This window comes from Eulemur rufifrons, chromosome 8, assembly GCF_041146395.1.
Source record: "Eulemur rufifrons isolate Redbay chromosome 8, OSU_ERuf_1, whole genome shotgun sequence".
Lineage (NCBI taxonomy): Eukaryota > Metazoa > Chordata > Mammalia > Primates > Lemuridae > Eulemur > Eulemur rufifrons.
This window is the reverse complement of record NC_090990.1, coordinates 36657560-36679027: the sequence shown is the minus strand read 5'-3', so window position 1 is coordinate 36679027 and position 21468 is coordinate 36657560. Positions and strand designations below refer to the sequence as shown.

The 21468-nt window shown below is 39.5% G+C and overlaps 1 protein-coding gene across 13 annotated transcripts in view; it reads right to left on the bottom strand.

The window, feature by feature from the left end:
- ELAVL4 (ELAV like RNA binding protein 4) overlaps window positions 1–21468 on the bottom strand; it is a 141992-nt gene that overhangs the window by 62895 nt on the left and 57629 nt on the right. For 4 of the 13 annotated variants that reach the window (XM_069477920.1, XM_069477912.1, XM_069477915.1 and 1 more), the window contains exon 1: window positions 20963–21094. The exons of the other annotated variants lie outside the window; for them this stretch is intronic. Coding sequence is in view for 3 of the 4 variants with exons in the window: in XM_069477912.1 (XP_069334013.1) it covers window positions 20963–20986 (24 nt within the window). In the remaining variant the exon portion in view is untranslated. Of the gene's footprint in view, window positions 1–20962; window positions 21095–21468 lie in introns of those variants that run through there. 13 annotated transcript variants of the gene reach the window in all.

The following is a 21468-nucleotide window of genomic DNA, read 5'->3' as shown; positions in this document are numbered from 1 at the left end:
ACAGTACAAAGGAACAAAAGCCAAGCTAGGTTCCCTAACATTTATGAGTTCCTTCAGCGGACCAGAAACCATTATGTTAAATGCCAGGGATATGAAGGACAGAGAAAGAGTTGCTGCCTGGAAGGAAGTAAATAAATAATTACCATACAATGTCATAAATGTAGCGATGGAAAGTATACAAAGTGTGCCTAGCAAAGTCCCTGCTCAAAACGTGGCAAACACTTAGTAAATGGAGATCGTGTTATAATGCTGATTAAAAAGTGCTTTGGGTTACATGGGAGAATGTTTAGGCAAGCAATTACCATTAACTCCTTCCAATACTACCAACAGTAAGCACATAATAAATGGTGATAGGTGTTTGTACATACACCACTTCACTTAATTGTCACACAACTTTGCAAAGTGGGTCTGTCATTTCCCACATTCACAGATGTAGAAGTGCTGTCACTCTACACATGCTGGAGAAATGCAGCTTCGAGCAGCGTCCACTGTCACTCAGGGAGAATTGCAACCCAAGGCTGAAACCAAATTCTGTGCCCGTTCGTAAACCTCTAACTCTGAGGATTGTTACCATCACCATAAAATGTGACTCAGTAGTCTTGGAGAAAGCAAATGATCTAATCTGATTAAAACCATAGCCTGTGTATCTGCTGCCTATTAGTTGGTAAACACTGCCAAATAAATGGATGTTACAGGAAAGATCTTAATTCAAAATTCTACATGAAGTAATGGAAAGAACATGAGGTTTAGATTTGATCTGACCTGGGTTTGAAAACCAGCTCCAGCCTTAAAACAGCCAAACTCTGTTTTAACCTGTTTAGCCTGTTAAAACTCTCTGAGGTGCAATTTAAATTTACTCATTTGAAAAATGCGAACAATTCTATCTGCCTTGTAGGGTTGCTATAAGGATTAAAAACAACAAATTTAAGGCATATGGTCCAGAGCTCAGCACACAGTAAGCACTCAATATATATTCATTCCCCTTGTCCAAAGTATAACATTCTGAAATATGTGCCCATTAAAACATGCTGCAGATGGCAAAGTTGACTAATCTAAGAGCTGGTAAGATTTATCCTTGGAATTTAATTTCTTAAATAGAAAAGAACACTTAAAAATGTTACTACTCATCACCTATGCCAATAGCTATTTCCTTCATCTTCACAATGCTTCACAAACATTCACTAATAAGCTCTCACAATAATGCCAGACAGGAAAATACTTAGCAAAGAGGGAGGAGTTAAGTGAACTCTAAAAAATGAATAATGAAAGTACCATTTTTGACACTTACAAACACAATTTCTGGTATCCTTTGTCCTTTCAAAAAAACCCTCCAGTGTGAATGGTTAAAGTTAGATACTTCAAATGTAAATAAGCACAGTCATTAGGGTTCCTGATTTCCCACAAGGAAAACCCTCATGTTTTCATGCGAAATTTCAGAACACTGCCACAGTGCACTCTGTATACCGATAGCAGAGGGCATTTCCAGCTTTCCACAAGGACCTGCTCAGGGTGGAAGAGCAGGGGTGGTTTCTGGTCCACCCTCCACTTGAACTGCACCCCAAGAAGCAGCTACACTGACAGAATGAGCTTCCAGAAGATTTTTCAAGGCACAGTCAGAAAGGTGTGGTGGGAAATGCAAAGATAACACAGCAAGTGTTGTCCCCCCTGAAGAAATGAGACTAACCCTTACAAAGCCATTACTTACAAAGTAAAAATTCGTTAAATCACAGGCTGGACTGAGGAGATTTTGTAAGCACATTCACACCCATCACCCCATTTAATGTTCATGAAGACCTGGGGAGATGGGTGGGGTGTCCCCTTGCCATCACTTACATTTTACAGGTAAGCAAACTAAGGGTTAAGGAGCAAATGGAAAGTAAAGCAACTACAGCCTCTTTACACGGTGAAAAGCTGGGATTGAACTGACATCTTCTGGTTACTGACTCCCATCTTCCTCTTTTTTTTTCTACCCAGATTTTTTTTTTATTATTTTATTTTATTTTTTTATTTCAGCATATTACGGGGCTACAAATGTTTAGGTTACATATATTGCCTTTGCCCCACCCAAGCCAGAGCTTCAAGCGTGTCCATCCCCAGAGGTGCACTTTTACCCATAACAAGGTCCGTTAAGTCCTGGAAAGCATTTTCCAGGCGACATACTTCTGTATCCTTCTGCAGACAGCGATGACAAACCAGAATACACTCTGTTTTCTTCCCCTGCCACACTCTGCACAAGCACCCCCCTTGGCCTGGAAAGCCCTCCTCTCTGCCATCAGGCCTTAAAATGCCCTTCCCAATCCCCTGCCACTGCTCCCCCTCTAGCCCTCGTACACGCTTCCATACCAATATCCACCGCTAGCACTGAAACTCTCCAGCTAGATGTTTTTTCTGTCACTGGACTGTGAGCTCCTTGAGGACAGGGACTGTGTTTGATTCATTTGTCATCCCAGGGACCAGTGCAGAGGCAGGCATTGTTGGTGGAATACATGAATAAATGAATGACTCCCTAGGTGCTCACCTGCTTTCCAGAGCCAGATCCGCTTTCCCTGCTCTGTTCCCACCACCCTCCTCTCACCACAAACCTCTTTTTCATCTCTCCTCTTAAGAATCAGTTTAAAAATAGGAACACTTCCATCCTTTTAAAGCTGTAGTCCCCTTATCATTGTTGTCTCCCTCAACTTTTTTCAAATTATCCCAAAGACTGTATTTTTAAGGCCAGAGGACTTCCATTTTCCAGGCAAGGCCATCTTTATGGCCTCTGTTTCTTCATCTCCACATTCCTTCCATCTCTGATTTCCTCTACTTCAGGCGTAAACTCATATTTTATTTTTACTTTGGGTCTGAATTTGGCTGAAGTCTGCAGTACCATCTTGAGGTGAAGAGTCCCACAGAACATTTCCACCTGTGAGAGTTTCTATACATCACACAAGCCAAAGCCAAAGCCAAAGCCAATGGGGGTTCTTAACACTTTACTGCAACAACTATTAGACCTGGGCATGCCTGGTACGTTCTTATAAATAAATGAATAAATTATCATGTAATTACTTCTACATTCATTTAATTAAAATCAATTCAAACATTTATTAAATAACTATTGCATAGCATAATAATTGAAAACATAGGCACTAGACTCTCACTGTCCACGTTCAAATTCCTATTTAGCTGTATGACCTTGGACAAATTGCTTAACTACTCTGTGTCTTAGTTTTCTCAAGTATAACTCAGGGCATATCAATAGGGGTAATGCTGATAGGGTTCACAGGATTGTGACAAAGATTAAATGTATTATCATTGTTAGATAAGCGAATTCCATATCCCTGCCCTCTAGGAATTCGGTCTTGGAAGGTTAGTAGACAGGTCTGAAAACAAAGTTCCAAAATGCAGTGAGACAAGTGCCATAATTTGAACGCCTTTGGCAGTATATCCCTTCCATGTCTTTGTATATGTGCCCACTGAAATGCTTCTCCTACCACCACCTTAACCCTGTCATTTTGCAAAACTCCCTGAAGCCTACGCCCCAACCTACGTGATCGTAGGCATCTCCTAGTCTTTCTTTGCCCTGGTACTCACCACACTACATTAAGTCACCTTTTATCAATACCTGCCTGTCTCCCATTGAAAAGGAGTTCCTTGAAAGTAGGGCCTGAATTTCAGTTGACTTCTTGCTCCTAGCATGCAGTACACGGAGAGAATTCAACCAATGCCCACTGAATGGATCAGTGATCAGAGACAGGTGCAGGGTGCTAGGGGAATTTAGAGGGAAAGAAAAGGACACATAGGAGGATACTTCCCTTTTTCCAAACTACCAGGCTCCTCAGCATACTGAGAAAACCATAAGAGGAATGGGTGGTTCTATATTTTAAAATCCCTTTCTTAAGCTTTATCTTCATTCTTCCTGCTCTGTTTATTTTAGATGAGCACAGGCATCAAGATCAAAACAAATATGAAAGTAGTGGCCAAGGGGGTCAAATAAATTCTGGGAGAATCACAATACTAACATGCGACTAACCATGAGAGGAAGAAAAAAAATACTTAGAGCTTCACCCAGTGCTCTGCACAAAAAGTGCACTGCCGAATGCTTGGAAAAATATTCTTTTATTCTTAAATGTGTTTGATGGAGTGTTTTGTTTTGTTTTTAAAGTAATTCCAAGTCTACACATTGCTAATGAAAACAAAAGAACTTTGGGATGAGAATAAACTGTATCTCTCTTTCTCTCTCTTTAATCTTAAAATTTTAATTCAATTTTATAGAATAGTATACACAATGGAGAGAGGAGATAAAAATACATAAAGGTTTGTATCTATATTCTAAAACTAGTGTTTTCCAGTTGCTCACATTGGAGCACCAAGTAGGTTTATTTAAAATTCCAGTTAGTAGGGGGTACTTCTCTGAATATTTTTGATCTATGAAAATAATCAAATAATCTCTTCCCCTTACCACCCCTCCCTGGGCTCAAGGGATCCTTCTGCCTCAGCCTCCCAAGTAGTTGGGACTATAGGCATGTGCCACCATGCCCGGCTAATTTTTTCTATATATTTTTTAGTTGTCCAGCTAATTTTCTTTCTATTTTTTATTTCTTTCTATTTTTAGTAGAGATGGGGGTCTCTCTCTCTCTCTCTCTCAGGTTGGTCTCAAACTCTTGAGCTCAAACAATCCGCCCACCTCGGCCTCCCAGACTGCTAGGATTATAGGCGTGAGCCACCACGCCAGGCCTCCAAAGCCCTTTAACCAAGTGCTTTTCTTCATAGAGCCTCAGGCCTCTAAGAGCTTATAACCCCAGGAAGATAGAGCCAACACAGCTTTGTGACAGAGACTGGCTGTTCTAGTCTCTAGCATACTGATTTAGAGCAAATCCAATCTTATTTTCCTTTGGCATCCACAATCCTTTCTGAGATGACGTCCTCAGTTTTGAGATTATCTGCTCTCTTTTTTGAAAGTTATGGAACGGGAAGTAGCTCTCATATTTCAGTCTGAATCATCTCTCCCTGTGAACCCCTAAATAAATTACTACTATCTAAAATGCATACCTTAAAAGGGGACTGAATTTTTAAAATCCTCCTTTATTAAATGCCTATTGTGCACCAGGCCCTGAAACAGGCTCTTTACATGTGCTAATTTAATTAATCTTCTAAACAAGCCTCGGAAGAAGGTATTATTAGCTCCATTTTATAGATAAGAAAACTGAGGCTCAAACAAGTTAGTGACTTTACCAAGTCACCAGTAAGTGAGGAAGGAAAAAGATCTTATTTCTCCACTCCAAAGCTGATATCCTTAGCCAGTAGATACTCTTATGGAAATGAAGAATCCTGTGATAATGCCAATAACTACCTTGCCTTCTAGTTCAGGCTCCAGCAAGGAGCCATCAGGAGATCCTACTTGACAAGACATCCCGGCCGACTCTGTCCTTAGCTGAATGATTGGCCAAACCCTCCTTCTGACCTTCCCAGAACATTGTCTCATTTCACAGCCTAATATAGGGAAAGAAAGTAGAGCCTCTCCCTCATAGGCTGGGTCCCCTGGACCATTTATGAGTTCTCTATGTTGGGTCTTCCTGAGGCCCAAATACCTCAATTTCCTCCTACATTCCAGGGAAGACAACCTCACTCCAAGTGCAGATCAGACAAACCTGTCACCTCAAGAGTCAGTAGCTGGACACATGAAGCTTAGTCTTTCAGAACAGGGCACTGACTATTCTAGCTCACCAGCCAAGCAAGGCACTGACTAAACTATTGGGGCCTCACTGTGTCCACAAACAAGTACTCATTAGCGACACTCTCTAACCTATTGTCTCTTATTTTTAAACAACATTCACTATGTGACATTATAAAATATGACACAGTATATAATATCTACTTATTTACTTACTCTATGATATGTCTTTCCCCTCTAAAACAAAAGATCTGTGAGGGCAGGGACTTGCCTTAAGTCACTGCCGTTACCTCCAGCACCTAGAACAGTGTCTGGCAGGCACTCAACAAATATTTGAAGAATGGGATACAAATTAATATTGTATGTTAATAATAAAGATCATTATTACTTTATTGCCAAGCACTGTTTTAAGTCCTTAATATACATTGGCTCATCAAATCCTCACAACAACCCTAGTTTACAAATGAAGAAATTGAGGCATAGGGAGTGGAAGTTATTTGCTCAAGGTCCACAACTGGTAAACCTAGGATTTGAACCCAGGCAGTCTTGATCAAAAGTCCCTATTAAGAACCACTAAGCTAACTGCCTCTCGTTAGTCCCTACCTTTTAAGGGGTAAGTAATATAAAATGGGAGACAGAACATGGGCTTTGGAATCAAACAAACTAGGTTTTGAATTCCAAGTCTGACATTTTCCTAGCAATGTGATCCTGTGCAAGTTACTTAAACTACATGGCTCTCTTTCTTCAAAATGGGAATAAAAATACCTGCTTCCTAGAGTTATTCTGACGTTTAACGAGATAATCTAAGTAATGATCTGTTTGCAAAGCCTGGCGCACACACACTATAAAGGGTCACTGTTATTGTGATGAGTCATTGTTAACTGTGTGGCACAAAAAGCAAGGGACATAAAGAAGTCTAGAAGAAAAAATTACTGAGGAATTACAGGTCAGTCATGGTGGTCAGGGTTAAGTTTCATGTAAATAGACATACTCAAGATCTTCGGCTCTAAGTTATAAAACTGGGGTTGATGAGCAACAGCAGTGTCAAAACCAGTCTTCATGACAAGGGGTCTTGGGTCCAATACCCCACTCAGGCTGGAGAACACCTGATGGGAACACATTATAGACAACCTAACCAATGTCCAACAGCATCATTCGGTTAATAATTAATTACTGATCACCTATTAGGTGCCAGGTACAGAGAAAAACCCAGTCCTGATTGTTGAGGTGGTGGTGAAGCATGGACAAATCAACATTTGATTATGGAGTGATTATGGAGTGTTGAAGACCAATGGTCGAATGACGCTGGCAGTGCTAACAGAGGAGGCTCCAATGCAGCGTGTGTTAGGGAAACCTTTCTGGGTGAGACAGGCCTCCTTTTTGACTCATGAAGCCAAGTGAAGAAAGAAGGATGTTGGAGACCGAAGGATCTGTCTGAGCATGGGTAGAGAAGAGCATGGTGCAGTTTCACAGTGAAGCATGAACACAAGCAGAGAGCTGCAGGATGGGCGGCTGGAGAGGAGAGCAGGAGCCAGGCCACAGAGGGTCTCCTGGGCCTTGTGAAGGCAGCCGGACTTGGTCCTGAGCCACAAATCAATTAAGTAGCAATCTCTGAGATCTCATCTCAACAGTGCGTCTGTAGCAAATACACGGTTTCCCCGTGAAATACAAACAAAACAGCACCGAGAGAGAGAGAAAAAATACATTTTTTTTTAGGCTTGCTGCTGAATTTTCTTTGGGGCCCTATTTTCTTCCTGAATAGATCACAGGCATTTTTAGCACTAGTGTAGTATATCACCGTTTCATGATACTGCTCCCCTTTTTGCTCTAAAGTCATTTTAAATTCAGCTCTGTTCAGCAAATGTTACTCTCCCTTCTCCAGCACAGTGCCCTGAACAGCTCAGTAAATATTTGCTGAATTGGGCTGGATTCATCGAGCGACTACCAGACAAGGTAACACTGTAGGAACAAGCAAAGCTGGGACCCAGGGGTAGGAGAAGATAAAAAGATGAATATCACAGTACCCTTGCCCTCAATAAATGAAAACCAGATTGAAATTCTGATGATACAAATGAGACATATACATGAATAATACACATACCCCCAGGGTAGACTGTAGGGTGCTGCATTCTACCAGTAGTGGCCTTTGCAGCTGGTCAGAGTCTGAATCCCATTTCTCACAGCACTTTTACCAGACACTCAGCTCTTTGAGGGCAGGGGACTATGTCTCCTTTACTACTAAATCCTCAGAGACCCACAAATATTAAGTTTTAGTAAGTATTTACCATATGGATCTATTTAATCCTCACAGCCCTGAGAGGTAGAATCATTTTACAAATGTGGAAACTGAGGCTCAGAGAGGTAATGTGACTTGCTTGAGGTTATAAGGCTAGTAAGTGGCATAGTAAAAATAACAACAATAATTATTATTTTCCATTCTAAGGAAGGCTGCGTTCCATTTATCATTCTCCATATGTCTCTGCCATGGGATTCACTTTTTATACTAAGATGGAAAATGTTCTCTCTGGCTGAATGAAACTTGAAGTTTACAATTTGAGTTCTTGTTGCCTTTTCTGTGCTGCCAGTTTTAGGAGCTCCAAAAGGCATTGATGGCTTTGGGACTGATCTGTCCACAGTGCAGGTAAGGTCACCCATGCCGCTAGGCATATAAAAATGTAGTGATTCTTTAGCACAAAGATTCCACAATACTCTCCCCACTCCCTCCCAAATCCCTAGACGAGAATTAATATAACTTCAATTCAATTCAGTAAATCTTTATTGAATGCCTACTGTGTGCCAGGCACTTTTCTTAGTACTTCCAGAGTACAATATACAGTATGAAAATGCTCTGTGCCTGTCCTATCTCCTGTTGTGATTAAATCAAGCCTTATTCACCTTCATGCATAGTAAAACCCCAAGGGCAGCCAGTAAACCTTCAAGGGCAGAGACTGATGGAGCCATTTGTATTTGCAGAGGAATTCAGAGCTAACATACAGTAGGCATTTTAGTATATTTTCATGAAACTGAATAAATCTTTTAAATTTTGCTCTGGAATCAGACAGACCTGTGTTCAAATCAAATTCTGGTCCAAACAACTGCTGACTGTGTAACTTTAATTTACCTCTCAAAACCTCAGTTAGCTTGTTTATAAATTAGAAAAATTAACATTTACCTTTTAAAGGTGTTTTCGGATTAAAAGTGATGGTGCTTGTAAGGCACAGTGCCTGACTCATAGCAAGCGCTCAAGAAATGAAAGCTAATCGCATTATTTCTAGTCCCACCTCTAGGTTACCTTCACTACTTATTATTATTATTACTTTGCTGGTTCATCTAGGTAGCACAGCCAAAAAATGAGTTTTGCTAGTTAACAAATATTTGGTTAATAGAGACTCCCAACATATACCATAAAGACATCATTAATTATCAAATATTTAGGACACAATGCTTCATATTACATCTAAAACAATCAGAAGTTATCCTTTCTTTAATAATTTGGAAGATACTAGAGATCTTGTATTGCATAGTTATGAAAGAAAGTTATTATTTTTCATTTGGATAATACAGAGCTATCATCTAGAATACTGCTTCTCAAACTTTTCTGACCATGACCCAACAAAGTAAATAAAAAAGTAAGAAATACATTGAAAATCACAATTTAATAACACAACTTAGAACATAGATAATTGGCACAAAGTTTCATGAAATAATACTTACCCTAAGTAAGTACCATCCACTGATATTTTCTTTTCTATTTCAATCCATTCTATGATTCCACTGTTTTGATTTTTTTTTTTTTAATTCTGGTCAAGACCCAGTAAAATAACTATAGGCAATACTAGAACCTAGTAATTTACTAATATTGTTATCCTGTCCATTAGAGTGTATCAAGGATATAGTTGAACTGATCTTCCCATTAAGTTGTGAATTTGTATTAACTCTATTTTATATATTAAGAAACTGGAACTCAGAAAAGATAGGTGAGTTGGGTAAAACAGACTCCCACAAGTAATGACAGATCCTTCTAACTCTGTAGTTCAGGCTCTTTAAAAAACAAAAACTAAAACCCCTACAAAAACCACATTATGACAATGCAACTTAATTCAATAAACATTTATGAAGTACTTACTATGTATAAGACATTGAAATAAGAGAGCATTTGACATGATCTCTGCCCTCCAGGGCTAACAGACGACCAGGGAAGACAAGCATGCTTTGGAAGTTTGAAGTGGGTACTTTTTTACACTGGAGAAAATAAGCTTATTCCCCACCCATCACGGTCCTCTCTCCGGCCACACATTATCCCACAAAATGAGCACTGGTACCTGTTGGTGAGAGAATGCAGTCCATTCCTCTAATGGCACATTTCTTTATGATCTGAAATAAACTCGATATTTTTCCTCCTGCTGTTTTCTGGCACTGTTACCCTAAAAGCAGTCCTCAAGGTGACTTCACCAATGAGCATCACCATCATAACATCACATTATGACCAGAAGGGTGCTCTGATGCCGATTCTCTCTAACCAATATCTAATTTACAGGCATCGTTGGGTGACTTCAACTTCTGAGAAATAATGACTTAATAAAGGCAGGTCTTGACCCTGCAAAACAATCAGGAAATGACAGTTCTCTGATTTAAGGCATTCCAGAGCTACAAATTCGAAGTCAAAATCAAGTTAAAACATCGGAATCTTTCTAAACCGTAGGTTTCACCTGTCTCTCCAGCTTTAACTTTACACATCCTATGCTGTATTCACAACAGACTAATCATGATTTCTTAAGCAAGTCCTGTAAGTTCCCATCTCCATGCCTTTACTCATAGTATTCCCTCCATGTGGAATTCTCCTTTCTCCTAATTTTTCTGCCTGTTAAGCTTTCCTGGCTCCACTCAAATGGCATTTCTACCATGAAGCCTTGTTTCCTTCCCCCCAAAAGAACTAATGTCTCTCTCTTCTGTACCTTGCACCTCCTCTGCCAAGACACTGTCCACATTCTGCCTGTCATCGTCCTTACCGGCTATACTAGAATACATTTTAACTACTGAGACATTTTGGGAGGCACCTAGAATACAGGGTTTATATGCACTAGACATGTAATATGTATTTGCTGATTCCCCAGTGAAAATTTTGATCTCGAAAAGAAATTACCTTTTTTATCCCACAAGAAAAGTAAACTTTGGTCAAGTTGGACATATTCCAAGACACTGTGGAGCAAGGACTTCTGCTATTGTTGAACATGTAACCTTAAGAAAGTGGCTGAGCTTTATTTTCTATAAAAAGGAGTTAACAGCACCTGCCTGAATTACATTAAAGAGATCAAACTGACACCATACAACAAAAATTACACAATGCTAAGTGAATATGAGAGATGATCTCCATAGTCACGGATCTGTTACAAGCAGAACTGTGCTGGGAACAGTTGAAGTTCTAGAATGCAAACTCGCTCCTCTGTTCTTAGGAAACTGACATGACCTGATAGTTCAGGAGGAGTCCTGTTAACAATATACCAACCGCAAGGCCATGTCTTCAAAATTCACTGACTGGAGACCTGTTTATGAGTTCTTACTAAAGCTCCTCTAAGCTCGAAGTCTTTTTTCTTCTCTTGAAAAACCTTAAGCCAGAAAAGTAAGAAAAGAAGGAATTGAGATTCAAGTATTGACTTAAATATGGAAGAATTTTTAATTTTTTAATAATATAAATGCCTATCTAGCAAGAAGGCCCTAGGGATATCCACCTGCCCCCACCCTGCTCATTTGGCTGCTCAAATCACTGAGTCATCTCTTATTGATCCTTCATTAATACACGTGAGATTTTTCTAAGCTAAAATATGGAGAAACGTCTTCTATACCACCCTATTGTCAAAATAAAGCTTGCTGTTTTTTACAGCTATATTTCTGCAGTGTACAAATACAGTCTAAAAACCAACTAAATTCTTCCAGAGAGCTTGTAGCCCACATACAAGGTATATACACATACACCTGCAAAATCCTTTGAAGATGCTCGGTGAGGCCTTGAAATAGATCATATGGAAAAAGAAAGGTTCTATTGTCTGTCTGTTTCATAATAAAGGCTCTTTTTATTTTTTTTTTTAAAGCATAGGTCCTGCAAAATGCCACTTGGGAATTAGATCAATTTATAACCCTAATTTTAAGGATTAAATTGAAGAAAAGAAAATGAGTCTCCTTTACCTCCTTTCCATGGGCATATGAAGTAGAATTCAAAACCTGTGACCTTAAAACAATGTTCTAAAATTGTGTTTTCAGTTTAAGTCTTGGATCCCTTTAGGAACTATTTGTATTATTTCTCTATTCTCACTGGTAGCAGCAACAGGTCCCAATTTAAAACAATTGGTGAATTTGTTTATTGTGCCTATTTATTTCCCCCTTCAGAGCCTGGGAAAAAAGGTACAAAATTAGGTTTGGCCTAACACCAGTCCTGATACCACCCACAACCCCTTCCCAACTGTGCGTAATCAACAACTACGTCAAGGCCTTTGTGGTGGTTTTCTTCCTTTCTCTTTTTTTTTCTTCAAATGGGAGGGTAATGAATTGAGGGCCAGCATTCTGCTCACATCTCGCACACCTCTTCAGTCACTCCGATCACTTCTAGGGCTGTTTGCACTGCCAAACCCATCCATCATCCTGCCTCGCCAAGCAGAAGGAGGATAACTGATGGCAAGTTAGAAAAATCTCATTAAGCCACTTTTTGCCTCAGCCTCTTCAACACTCCTTGAGAAACAGAACCTCAAAATTCAGCCTATTAGGAAAACGTGGTGGATACAGAAAAAAGCTGATGTGGTAAAGGGGAAAAAGTACCTCCAAAATAAGTTGGTTTCTGGGCAAAAGTCAGATAATTTACAATGTATAGATATAAAGTAAATATATAAAACTTAACTATATATAAAATATAAAAATATATAAAAATATATACCTAAAATAACTTGCAATATATAGACAGCAAAGATGGGATCTTATCAGTTAAGCTCAACTCATTTTTATTTTCTTTCTAGTTGACTTACACATTTCCTAACAGGCTCTTTCATGAAATTTAAAAACAGCACCAGTTAAAATTAATTTTATCTTCATCTTTTTTCTTTTTCAACAAATAAATCTCCATGTTAATTCTAATTCCAAAGGAGATCATGAATGTACTTTGCAAACCCATAGGAGGATGCAGAAAACTTAATAAAGCCATACAATTCCACGGAAATACTGGGGGCTTATCTACGTTAAAAAATCGGTGTGTGTCACCCTTCTGGAGTGCTGGGGGTAGCATGCGATGTCACTGCCCAGGACATCTGGCATGGGCAGATGGGCCTCTTCCTGAGGAAGGATATTTGCCAAGGGACAGAAAGACTAACAGACTAAAAGAGACCCAACATCCTCTAAGCATCTTCAATTTTCAAGTCTTACATATGGCTGGTGCCTTCAAATATTGTTTCTCATCTAATTCTCACAGAAACCCTGAGTCAGGCATTTTCATCACCATCATAAAGATGAAACTGAAGCTCAGAAAGTTGAAGCAGCTCCTCCATGATCACCCAATTATTAACTGGAAGAGTTAGAATTCTAATTCAAGTTCACCAGTCCTTTGCATTTTCCAGGTTCTTTTTTTCTTTTTTTTGAGACAGAGTTTTGCTCTGTTGCCCGAGCTAGAGTGCCGTGGCATCAGCCTAGCTCACAGCAGCCTGAAATTCCTGGGCTCAAGCAATCCTTCTGCCTCAGCCTCCGGAGTAGCTGGGACTACAGACATGCGCCACCATGCCTGGTTAATTTTTTCTATGTATTTTTAGTTGTCTGGCTAATTTCTTTCTATTTTTAGTAGCGATGGGGTCTCGAACTCCTGACCTTGAGGGATCCTCCTGCCTCGGCCTCCCAGAGTGCTAGGATTACAGGCGTGAGCCATTGCGCCTGGCCCCTTTCCAGGTTCTTAAGACAAAAAACAATCTTTTCAGAGGCTTGCCTGTACAGGCACACCGTGAAGGTCCTCCAAAGCCAGAGGCAGACTCCTGGTTCTGTGGCCTCGGAGCTGGCCTTGCCAACAAAGGCATAATGATAGTGGTATCTAGTAGAAACAAATCTAATTTTCCTACATGCTTATAAGTCAATGTAATACATTTTTAGCCCCATCTGCACACTGGCCCTCTGGGTCCTAATCACAATAACCAGGTTGATTTCAAGATCGGAACCTTTTCTACTACAGAGGCAATTAAAATATAATCAAGCTAGAAAGTTATCCTCCCCCAAAGCCACCTAAAACAGAGCTACTTCAAAATAAAAACAATTTACATATTTTAGCCCAAATTAAAAAGTAAAAGCTAAGGATTCCCTTTTAATATCCTCAATAATAAATGCACATTTATGTAAAGCTTCCTTTAGGGAATGGTTACTATGAGGACAACTTTCCCAATATTATTCATAAATATCACTTCTGTTTCGGTGTTACAGTAAGAATCTGGACTTCTGGGAATTGTACTGTCTGTACCCAGTGCATCAACAGATATAATTAATGGTGAAGACATGTACAATATCCAGAATTTTGGATGTGTGGTTGGCTGCATTACAAAAAGTAACATAAGAAAGGATGACTCAAATCTGGTCAAAATCACAAATTGCAGGGACTTAGTCGTTTTCTCCATTTTAAGTGAGCACTTTCCTAATGAAAGTTTCATTAGTAAAGATTGCAAGTTCTCAGCCTTTCCACGACAGACTTTTAAATAGCACTTAGAGCTAAGGTTTATCATTAGAGCTGTATTTACTACTGCTGCATCTTCAAAGGGGGCACTTGAAAAAAAAATTCAACTCAGCCTGTTATTTTTCATGTACAAATTAGAAAGCAAAACTTTAAAGGGTTCAGACTGGCAGCTTAGGAAAACACAGACTACTTGAGAAGCCATTATTAGCACAGCTCACGGCACTCTGGGGATCACAGCTGCCTTTCAATGATAGAGAGACAGACAGACTAACACACACTCACACACACATACACACACATGCATGGATCACATAGTACCTAGATGTGTATGACAAAGTAACTATGATTTCTCCTCCACTAGCAAACTTCCAGTTTGCACATGGGCATGACAAGAGGGTCACCGTCTGTTCAGGTGTTTCCAAAGGGTAACAGAGGAAAAGGAATTCAAAGAGTCATTTCTGTCAGAAGCAAGGCATTCAAATTTTGTAAAATTAACAGGTTCCAGCCAAGCTTCATGGGCAGCTGCCTGAAAAACAAGTTCCTTCCAACTGTCCAAACTTTACTTCTTCCTGAGAGTGAACATCTGGACACGTGGAACATTATAGACTAAAATGTCCAGAAGAACTTTTTTTTCTATCTTTTGGAGTCATGCCTACGCTTTTGCAAATACAGAAAGAAAAACATTCACCATGCGACGTGCAAACCTTAAAATCCCTCACCTTAACTTTATCTGCAATCACAGGGACTTATCCCCTAATTATGTCTTTTGATCAGTGTCAAAAGAAAAAGAAATAGTGACCTTCAATTCCACGGTCCATAGAAATGCACATGGTAAGTCCTCAACAAATACATCTTCACTCAATAAGGAATGACAGCCAGCCTCTACTATGAACACTGCTGGCAAAAAACTTCAAGGGCTACTTGTTACAAGAGAGTAGACAACAATAGAGGACAACCAATTCATAGGCACAGGAGAAGATTCAATGCCATGAAGTGTAGAGAGAGGAAACCTCGGTGCTATGGTGTATTTTTCAGAATTCACCATCTTGGCTGGATCGTTTCTCTGCTTCCCCATATCCTGAAAAAAGAACTAAACTTCCTTTAGAAAAATATTTATAAATTACATTTTATAGTTTAAATGAATAATTAAGACATTAAACTCAAGTTTAAATATTATTTTTAAAACCAAAAGTCCAAGGGAAGTTAGTTTCAGGAGAGACCTACGACATATAATATTTTTCCATTTAAAAAAAAGTCACATGTGCTGGTTTTGCATTTTACTTTTGTGGTTAAAAATAAGACTTTCCAAAAACAACAAAAAACAAAAAATGCAAGCACAACAATTACACTGACCTTATTTCCTCAACATTTTTACTGCTTTCTCAACCAAAATTTATTTAAGGATTTGGAGACTTATTAGGGGGGAAATACCTCGGGTGTTACATACAACAAGGATCTGAATAATGAGTCGCCTTAAAGCAAAAATGGTCAGTCCTAAAATGGTCCAGGCAAAGGCAGAATCTCAGGGGTTGGGGGGGGTGGGGGGCGGTGAGGAGGATTAGCAAGAGAGAGCTAGAGAGAGCCCCAGCGCGAGAGCATAAACCACCAGCCTGTTAGGAGCCCTGACACTGCATAAGTTATTTCTTAATGAATGTACAAGAAACAGCATAAATATTACCATTAAGCATAGTGGATGTGAACATCCAAAGCAAGCTAGATGGCTGACTGCTTTCTTATTTTTCTGTTCTTTTGTAACAATTCCATTTTCAAAGTGCTTGATTCCTAACACTGATGCTTCAAAGCTACTGTGAACACACTGCCTGAATACTTAATGAAGTAAACAACAAACAAAATGGCTCATCTTTGGTGCCCCCAGCTAGCATCCCAAACTGGATATAATTAAAGGTGTGAACAAGCAAGCAAGGAAGTAATGAACCTGCAAAGTCAAGGTTCTGAGAAATTATCGGGCACCCTGCACTGCACCAGTTCAAATTTATCACTCATTATCTCCTATACCGGAAAGGTGCAGATCCACATGTTGGTACCCCTTTCTGCTCCTGTCCTCCAGCTTTTTTTTTTTCTTTTCATTGCTAAATAGCTAATTTAAGACAATTACTGCTTGTGACAATTCCCACCCACCCACAGATTACCTTCCTTTTACCCTTAGAAAGCCAGTGACCTTTAAAAACCCTTTACCCTAAAATACGCGGAGATTTCAAAAATACAAGGATGTTCCAAACACACGCACGCGCACACACACACACACACACACACAAACACACAAGCGCGCACACAAACTTAACAAAGCAAAGCACAGATGCTAACACAGCCATCTTACCTCCTTCCTTATTTTTACCAATGGTAAAGACTGGGTCCAAATGCCCCCAAAGAAAAACAACCCTCCTCCCACACACACATATACACACACATTTTAATTCGAACCCAACCTCTTGATTGAAAGGGCAGCTTTTAGCTCACAAATATTGTCATGATTGTGCACATTTATAGTTTCTCAAGTGACAGTTAAAGAGAGGTGTTTGGTTACTAATGGAACTCTGCAGGGTCCAGATATATCTTTTTTGATGAATATTTGAAGTTTTGTATTTTTCTAATAAGAGAACTCTTGAAGTTAATGAAAAGAAGCAGCCACTTCTTACGGGAAGCAGCCCATTTCGGTTTTCTTTCCATTTATTGATGCACATATCCTTCCAAGTAAGTGTGTATACACATTTGGTAATACCAAATAAGGAAAGTCTAAGACAGGTGCAGGAATCCAGGAACACACACTTACACTGATATACATACAGTCTCTCTCCCTCTCTTTCTCTCACACACATACTTTCCATCAAATGTATGGGGGGAATGGATAGTGGGAAATAAAAGGTTGACTTTACTTTCAAAAGGGGAATTGACCAATTCTATACAACATGGGCCATCGACTGGAAAATAGTAAGATAAAAGCTTGAAAATGTTCAATTCCCTTCCTACCCCCAAAATTCCCAATGACATTGGGGAAAGAATACTGCATTGCAGCATTTTCCAGCGCATACTCGTGTGTCTAGCATCCGCTGGCCAGCTCACCAACAAATGTACATATTAAATGTCCAGGCATATAAATTAAGTGCCTTCTGGCCACAGATCATTGGAACTGATGAAGAAATTTGTCAAGGCCAAAGTACGTCTGTTCATGTACAATGACCTCTATCCAGATCACCATTCCTTATGTGCAGTATGCACAGATAATTTGTTTCATTTTTTAAATTAAAATAAGATATTATGATGCTGAGGACTAAATGAAGCAGCATATCTCCTTATGGAAGGAATAGTATTTGGTCTACATATAGGAAGAGAATCCACCTACAATAAGGAGATAAGTGCAAAGGGAAGAAATCAAACCAAAGAAAAGGACTTGCCCTGAAGGAAACCCTTTCATTGTTCATAGTAACTCTAACTTGAGAAAAACACCTCAATTCATCCAACAAATCCTCTTAGAGATATTGAAAACACACAAAGCACCATTCATGTAATGATTTCTAGATTTGAAATTTCAAATACATTATCCCCAACAGATACGCCAGGTTTAAAATATCTGAGGTCTAATGTGTCCCAAACCCTATTTCAAGACTGAGTTTAGAAGTAAAATGCAAAGGCTCATTCTCTTTCTTAAAAAAATATTCTATTGTTATTACTTCACAACATTCTGGCCTTCCTCTCATAACACCCTAATATTCAAAGGACCAAGGAAAGGCTATAGGGAGAGAAAAAAGTTTTAAGGATTTGTGTGAACCATCAAAGAGAAGCAAGGCCATCTATGTCTGGCCAGGAGGATGGTTTGAATGAATGGCAGGTAGGAATGAATGGGACTGAGATCACAAACGAATGGTTAAGTTGTTTGTTACTTTTGAAAAATGAGATATTAAATTTGTCTTGTAAATCAGTGATTCTCAAAGTAATTTTTTAGCTACTTCCCCACCTGTGTTCACTTTACCCTTTCAAAAATTTAAATATTAAATGATTTAGCCATTCTATTACTATGAGATATATAGACATTCTGATCTTTAAAACTGCTATGTAGTCAGGAGTTTTTTTGCAGAAATATTTTCAATCAGTTTTTCACTTCTTAATAAATGCACACTCAACCTTGTGCTCCCATAACGACACACCTCCACATGCAGGTAGCAGGCATTAATATTTTTAAGACAAAGAAGCTAGAAAGGTCAGCAGAAGAACCACGTGTCTTTTTACAACCCAAGCCAAGATGACACTTCCTGTGGAAATTATTTTTCCCTAACCAGAAATGGCCAGAAAATTCTCAGAAAATAAAAAAAAAAACAATATTAGAGATTTTTTAAAAAACTATTTTTTAAAGGCAACATATGTATATGCACTCAAGAGATGAGTGTAAGGTTTAAGTGTATGGCAAAAAATATAAGTTTATTTATTTTTACCTCAAGAGTCAAAACAAAATTTTTAAATCCCCCAATAAGAAGACCAAACAGACACATCTGCAAGGAAAAAAGAATGGGGGAGGGCACCTGGAGATTTGCAATGGGGAGAGTAAAAATTAAAAGTACTTTCAACAAAGCCAATTATATTTCCTAATCTTTTAATGTCTTTCGGTATTGTCTAATCTCTCCTTTTTGGACTTAAAATTAGTTACCTGAACATGTATCTATTTTTGTCCCTCAGGAAAAAACCATAAGAGAGCACCGTTTCAGTTGTTTTTACGCTACCTCCTATTCACCCAAATACTATACCTTTCAGTCGTTCTGGTAACCACCATCATGAGAAAAAGAGACTATTGGTAAAGCACACTTAGGGAGAGAAAAAGAGAGTGACGCCTGTCACCTAGTACACACATGGGTCCCAGACGTTCAGAGACACTAAAAAAAAAAAAAAAAAAAAAATCAGCTTTTCACTCAGTTTATGCCAAGACCAGAATCAGGACCAAATGCCAAATGGAAGGCAGTGATTGTGAGGGTGCAAGCTTGCTGGATCCTGTGACTGGAGGCACAGAGGGAAGGGAAGCAAAAGGCTAGACTACAGCTCTTCATTTATTATTCTGTAAAGTAATTTCTAGTCAGGATATAAAATGGGAGATACAATGAACTCCCCTGAACTACAGTATCAACATCTGATTTAGTAAAATTACTAATATCACCTAACACAAAATCATTGCTTAGGGTAAATGTATTCTACCTATATTTTTCCTATGAATATTTGCTGGAAATTTCTAAGAAATCATTTGCAAAACCTATCAGCTGTGAGAGTTCACTATTATGCTTCCGTCAACTTCATTCAATATAATTTACATTTTTTTCAAATGGTCTCACAGGATTCCTTGCGATTTTTCGCACGTACAATTTCACAGCAGGGAAAAGGGGGAAGGAAAAAAAAAGCGAGATTCCCTACCCTCCCTTCCCCCTCTCCTTCTCTCTGTTTTTTAAAAAACAACAACAATAACAAAAAAAAAAAAAAAAACCAGGGGAGACAGAACAGATGCTTAAAAATAGATTTCTAAAAATCACTGTAAACCGGAGTTAGAAATGTAATTAACACCTATTTATAAAGAATAATTAAAGTTGGGCTGGCCACAAAGAACAGCAAAGATAATCGAGGTCCTGTCCCCCCCCCCTTTTTTTTACACTGTTTGCAGTGTGTTCTCATGATAGCCACCTGCTCCCTACTCGGCTTCTCCTCTGTTCGTTTCCCCGGCAACCTTTCATTGGGTTTTCCTCCCAGCTATCGCTTTCAGTTGGGCTGCTCGGTCTAATCTTATTTGTTTTACACCCATCAAAACAAGCAGCCAGACAAAGGCAATCCTCTAAGAATGGGAAAAAGACCACAGCTTTGTTATAACATCTATGCAGAGTGAAAAGTCCTCCCCAGGCTTTTCTGGAGAAAAATAAGTAAGATGGATATGAATTTACAGCCTCCCCCCATAGCCAGCTCTAAAACCCCATGAAACCTATTGCTGGTGAAAATTCAAAGTCAAAGTGGGCACTCGTGGCATCTGATCATGCCATTTTGTGCCATATCTTCAGGGTCAACATCAGGCGACAGAAGCGGCACTCAAGGAGTTTCCCTGCTTCTTTTTTCAGAAAAAGATGATGCTAAAAATAGATTTACTACTTCGGCAGAAAGGTTTTCCACTTCCCCTTCCACATCCGAAAGTCCTGTTTCACAATTGCATCCGCTGGTACTGAATCTCACCTCCTCCACCCCTCATTCCCAGCCTTCCCCATCACTCCTAGCATGAGACTGAAAAAGAAATGTGCCTTTAACTTTAGCAGTCGTGTAATTCCGTTGAAGGCTCAGAGGCGGTGGACACGCCAGCCAACAGTGACAGTGACATTGATTGTCAAAAAAACCACCAACCTTGCTTGGCTATAATGTGTTTGATGAAAGAGGCAGTGTGCGTGCCTTGTGTGCATGCAGTGCCATTACACTTGGAGATGGATTCGGTTTTCAGAAAAGAGAAATACTAATCAACACACACATACACACACACAAACGATCAGCACAGTGATTTACGATGCACAGTTCACCATCCTTACACACACACACACACACACACACACACACGGCTGGAACCTCCAAGCTGCCTTCCTCTTTTCACTTACCATCTTCAAGCCATTCCACTCCATCTGTGATCAGAAGAAGATGGACCCTCACACAGTGTGTCAAAAGCAGAAAGGAACGTTATGTAAAAGCTGACATTCCTTCTTACAGAGCTGCTGCCCAGAGAAGGAAGCAACAACTCAACACGCCAGGCACCGCTACACATACAAGCCGCCTCCTCTTTTTTATGAGGTCATGACAGGAAACTCTTTGAAATACAAGATGCAGCATTTACTGAAGCCCAAATAAATCACTCTCTTTGCCGTTTTGACTGCGCAGTCCCCCAAAACACAACTGCCCATCTTAACGTTCAGTATCCAGGAGCTGCCTCTCGAGGTTTAAATTTCCAGCACGGAAATGGAGAGATTCCTAACCCCGCTGTATCCACCCCCAGCCCCACAAATCCCAGGCACGTAGACAAACCCCCTCTCCCTTACAAAAATAAAACCCTTCTCTTGCCATTATGGTCTCAAGTAATATAACCTCTTTCAACAAACCAGCAATTATT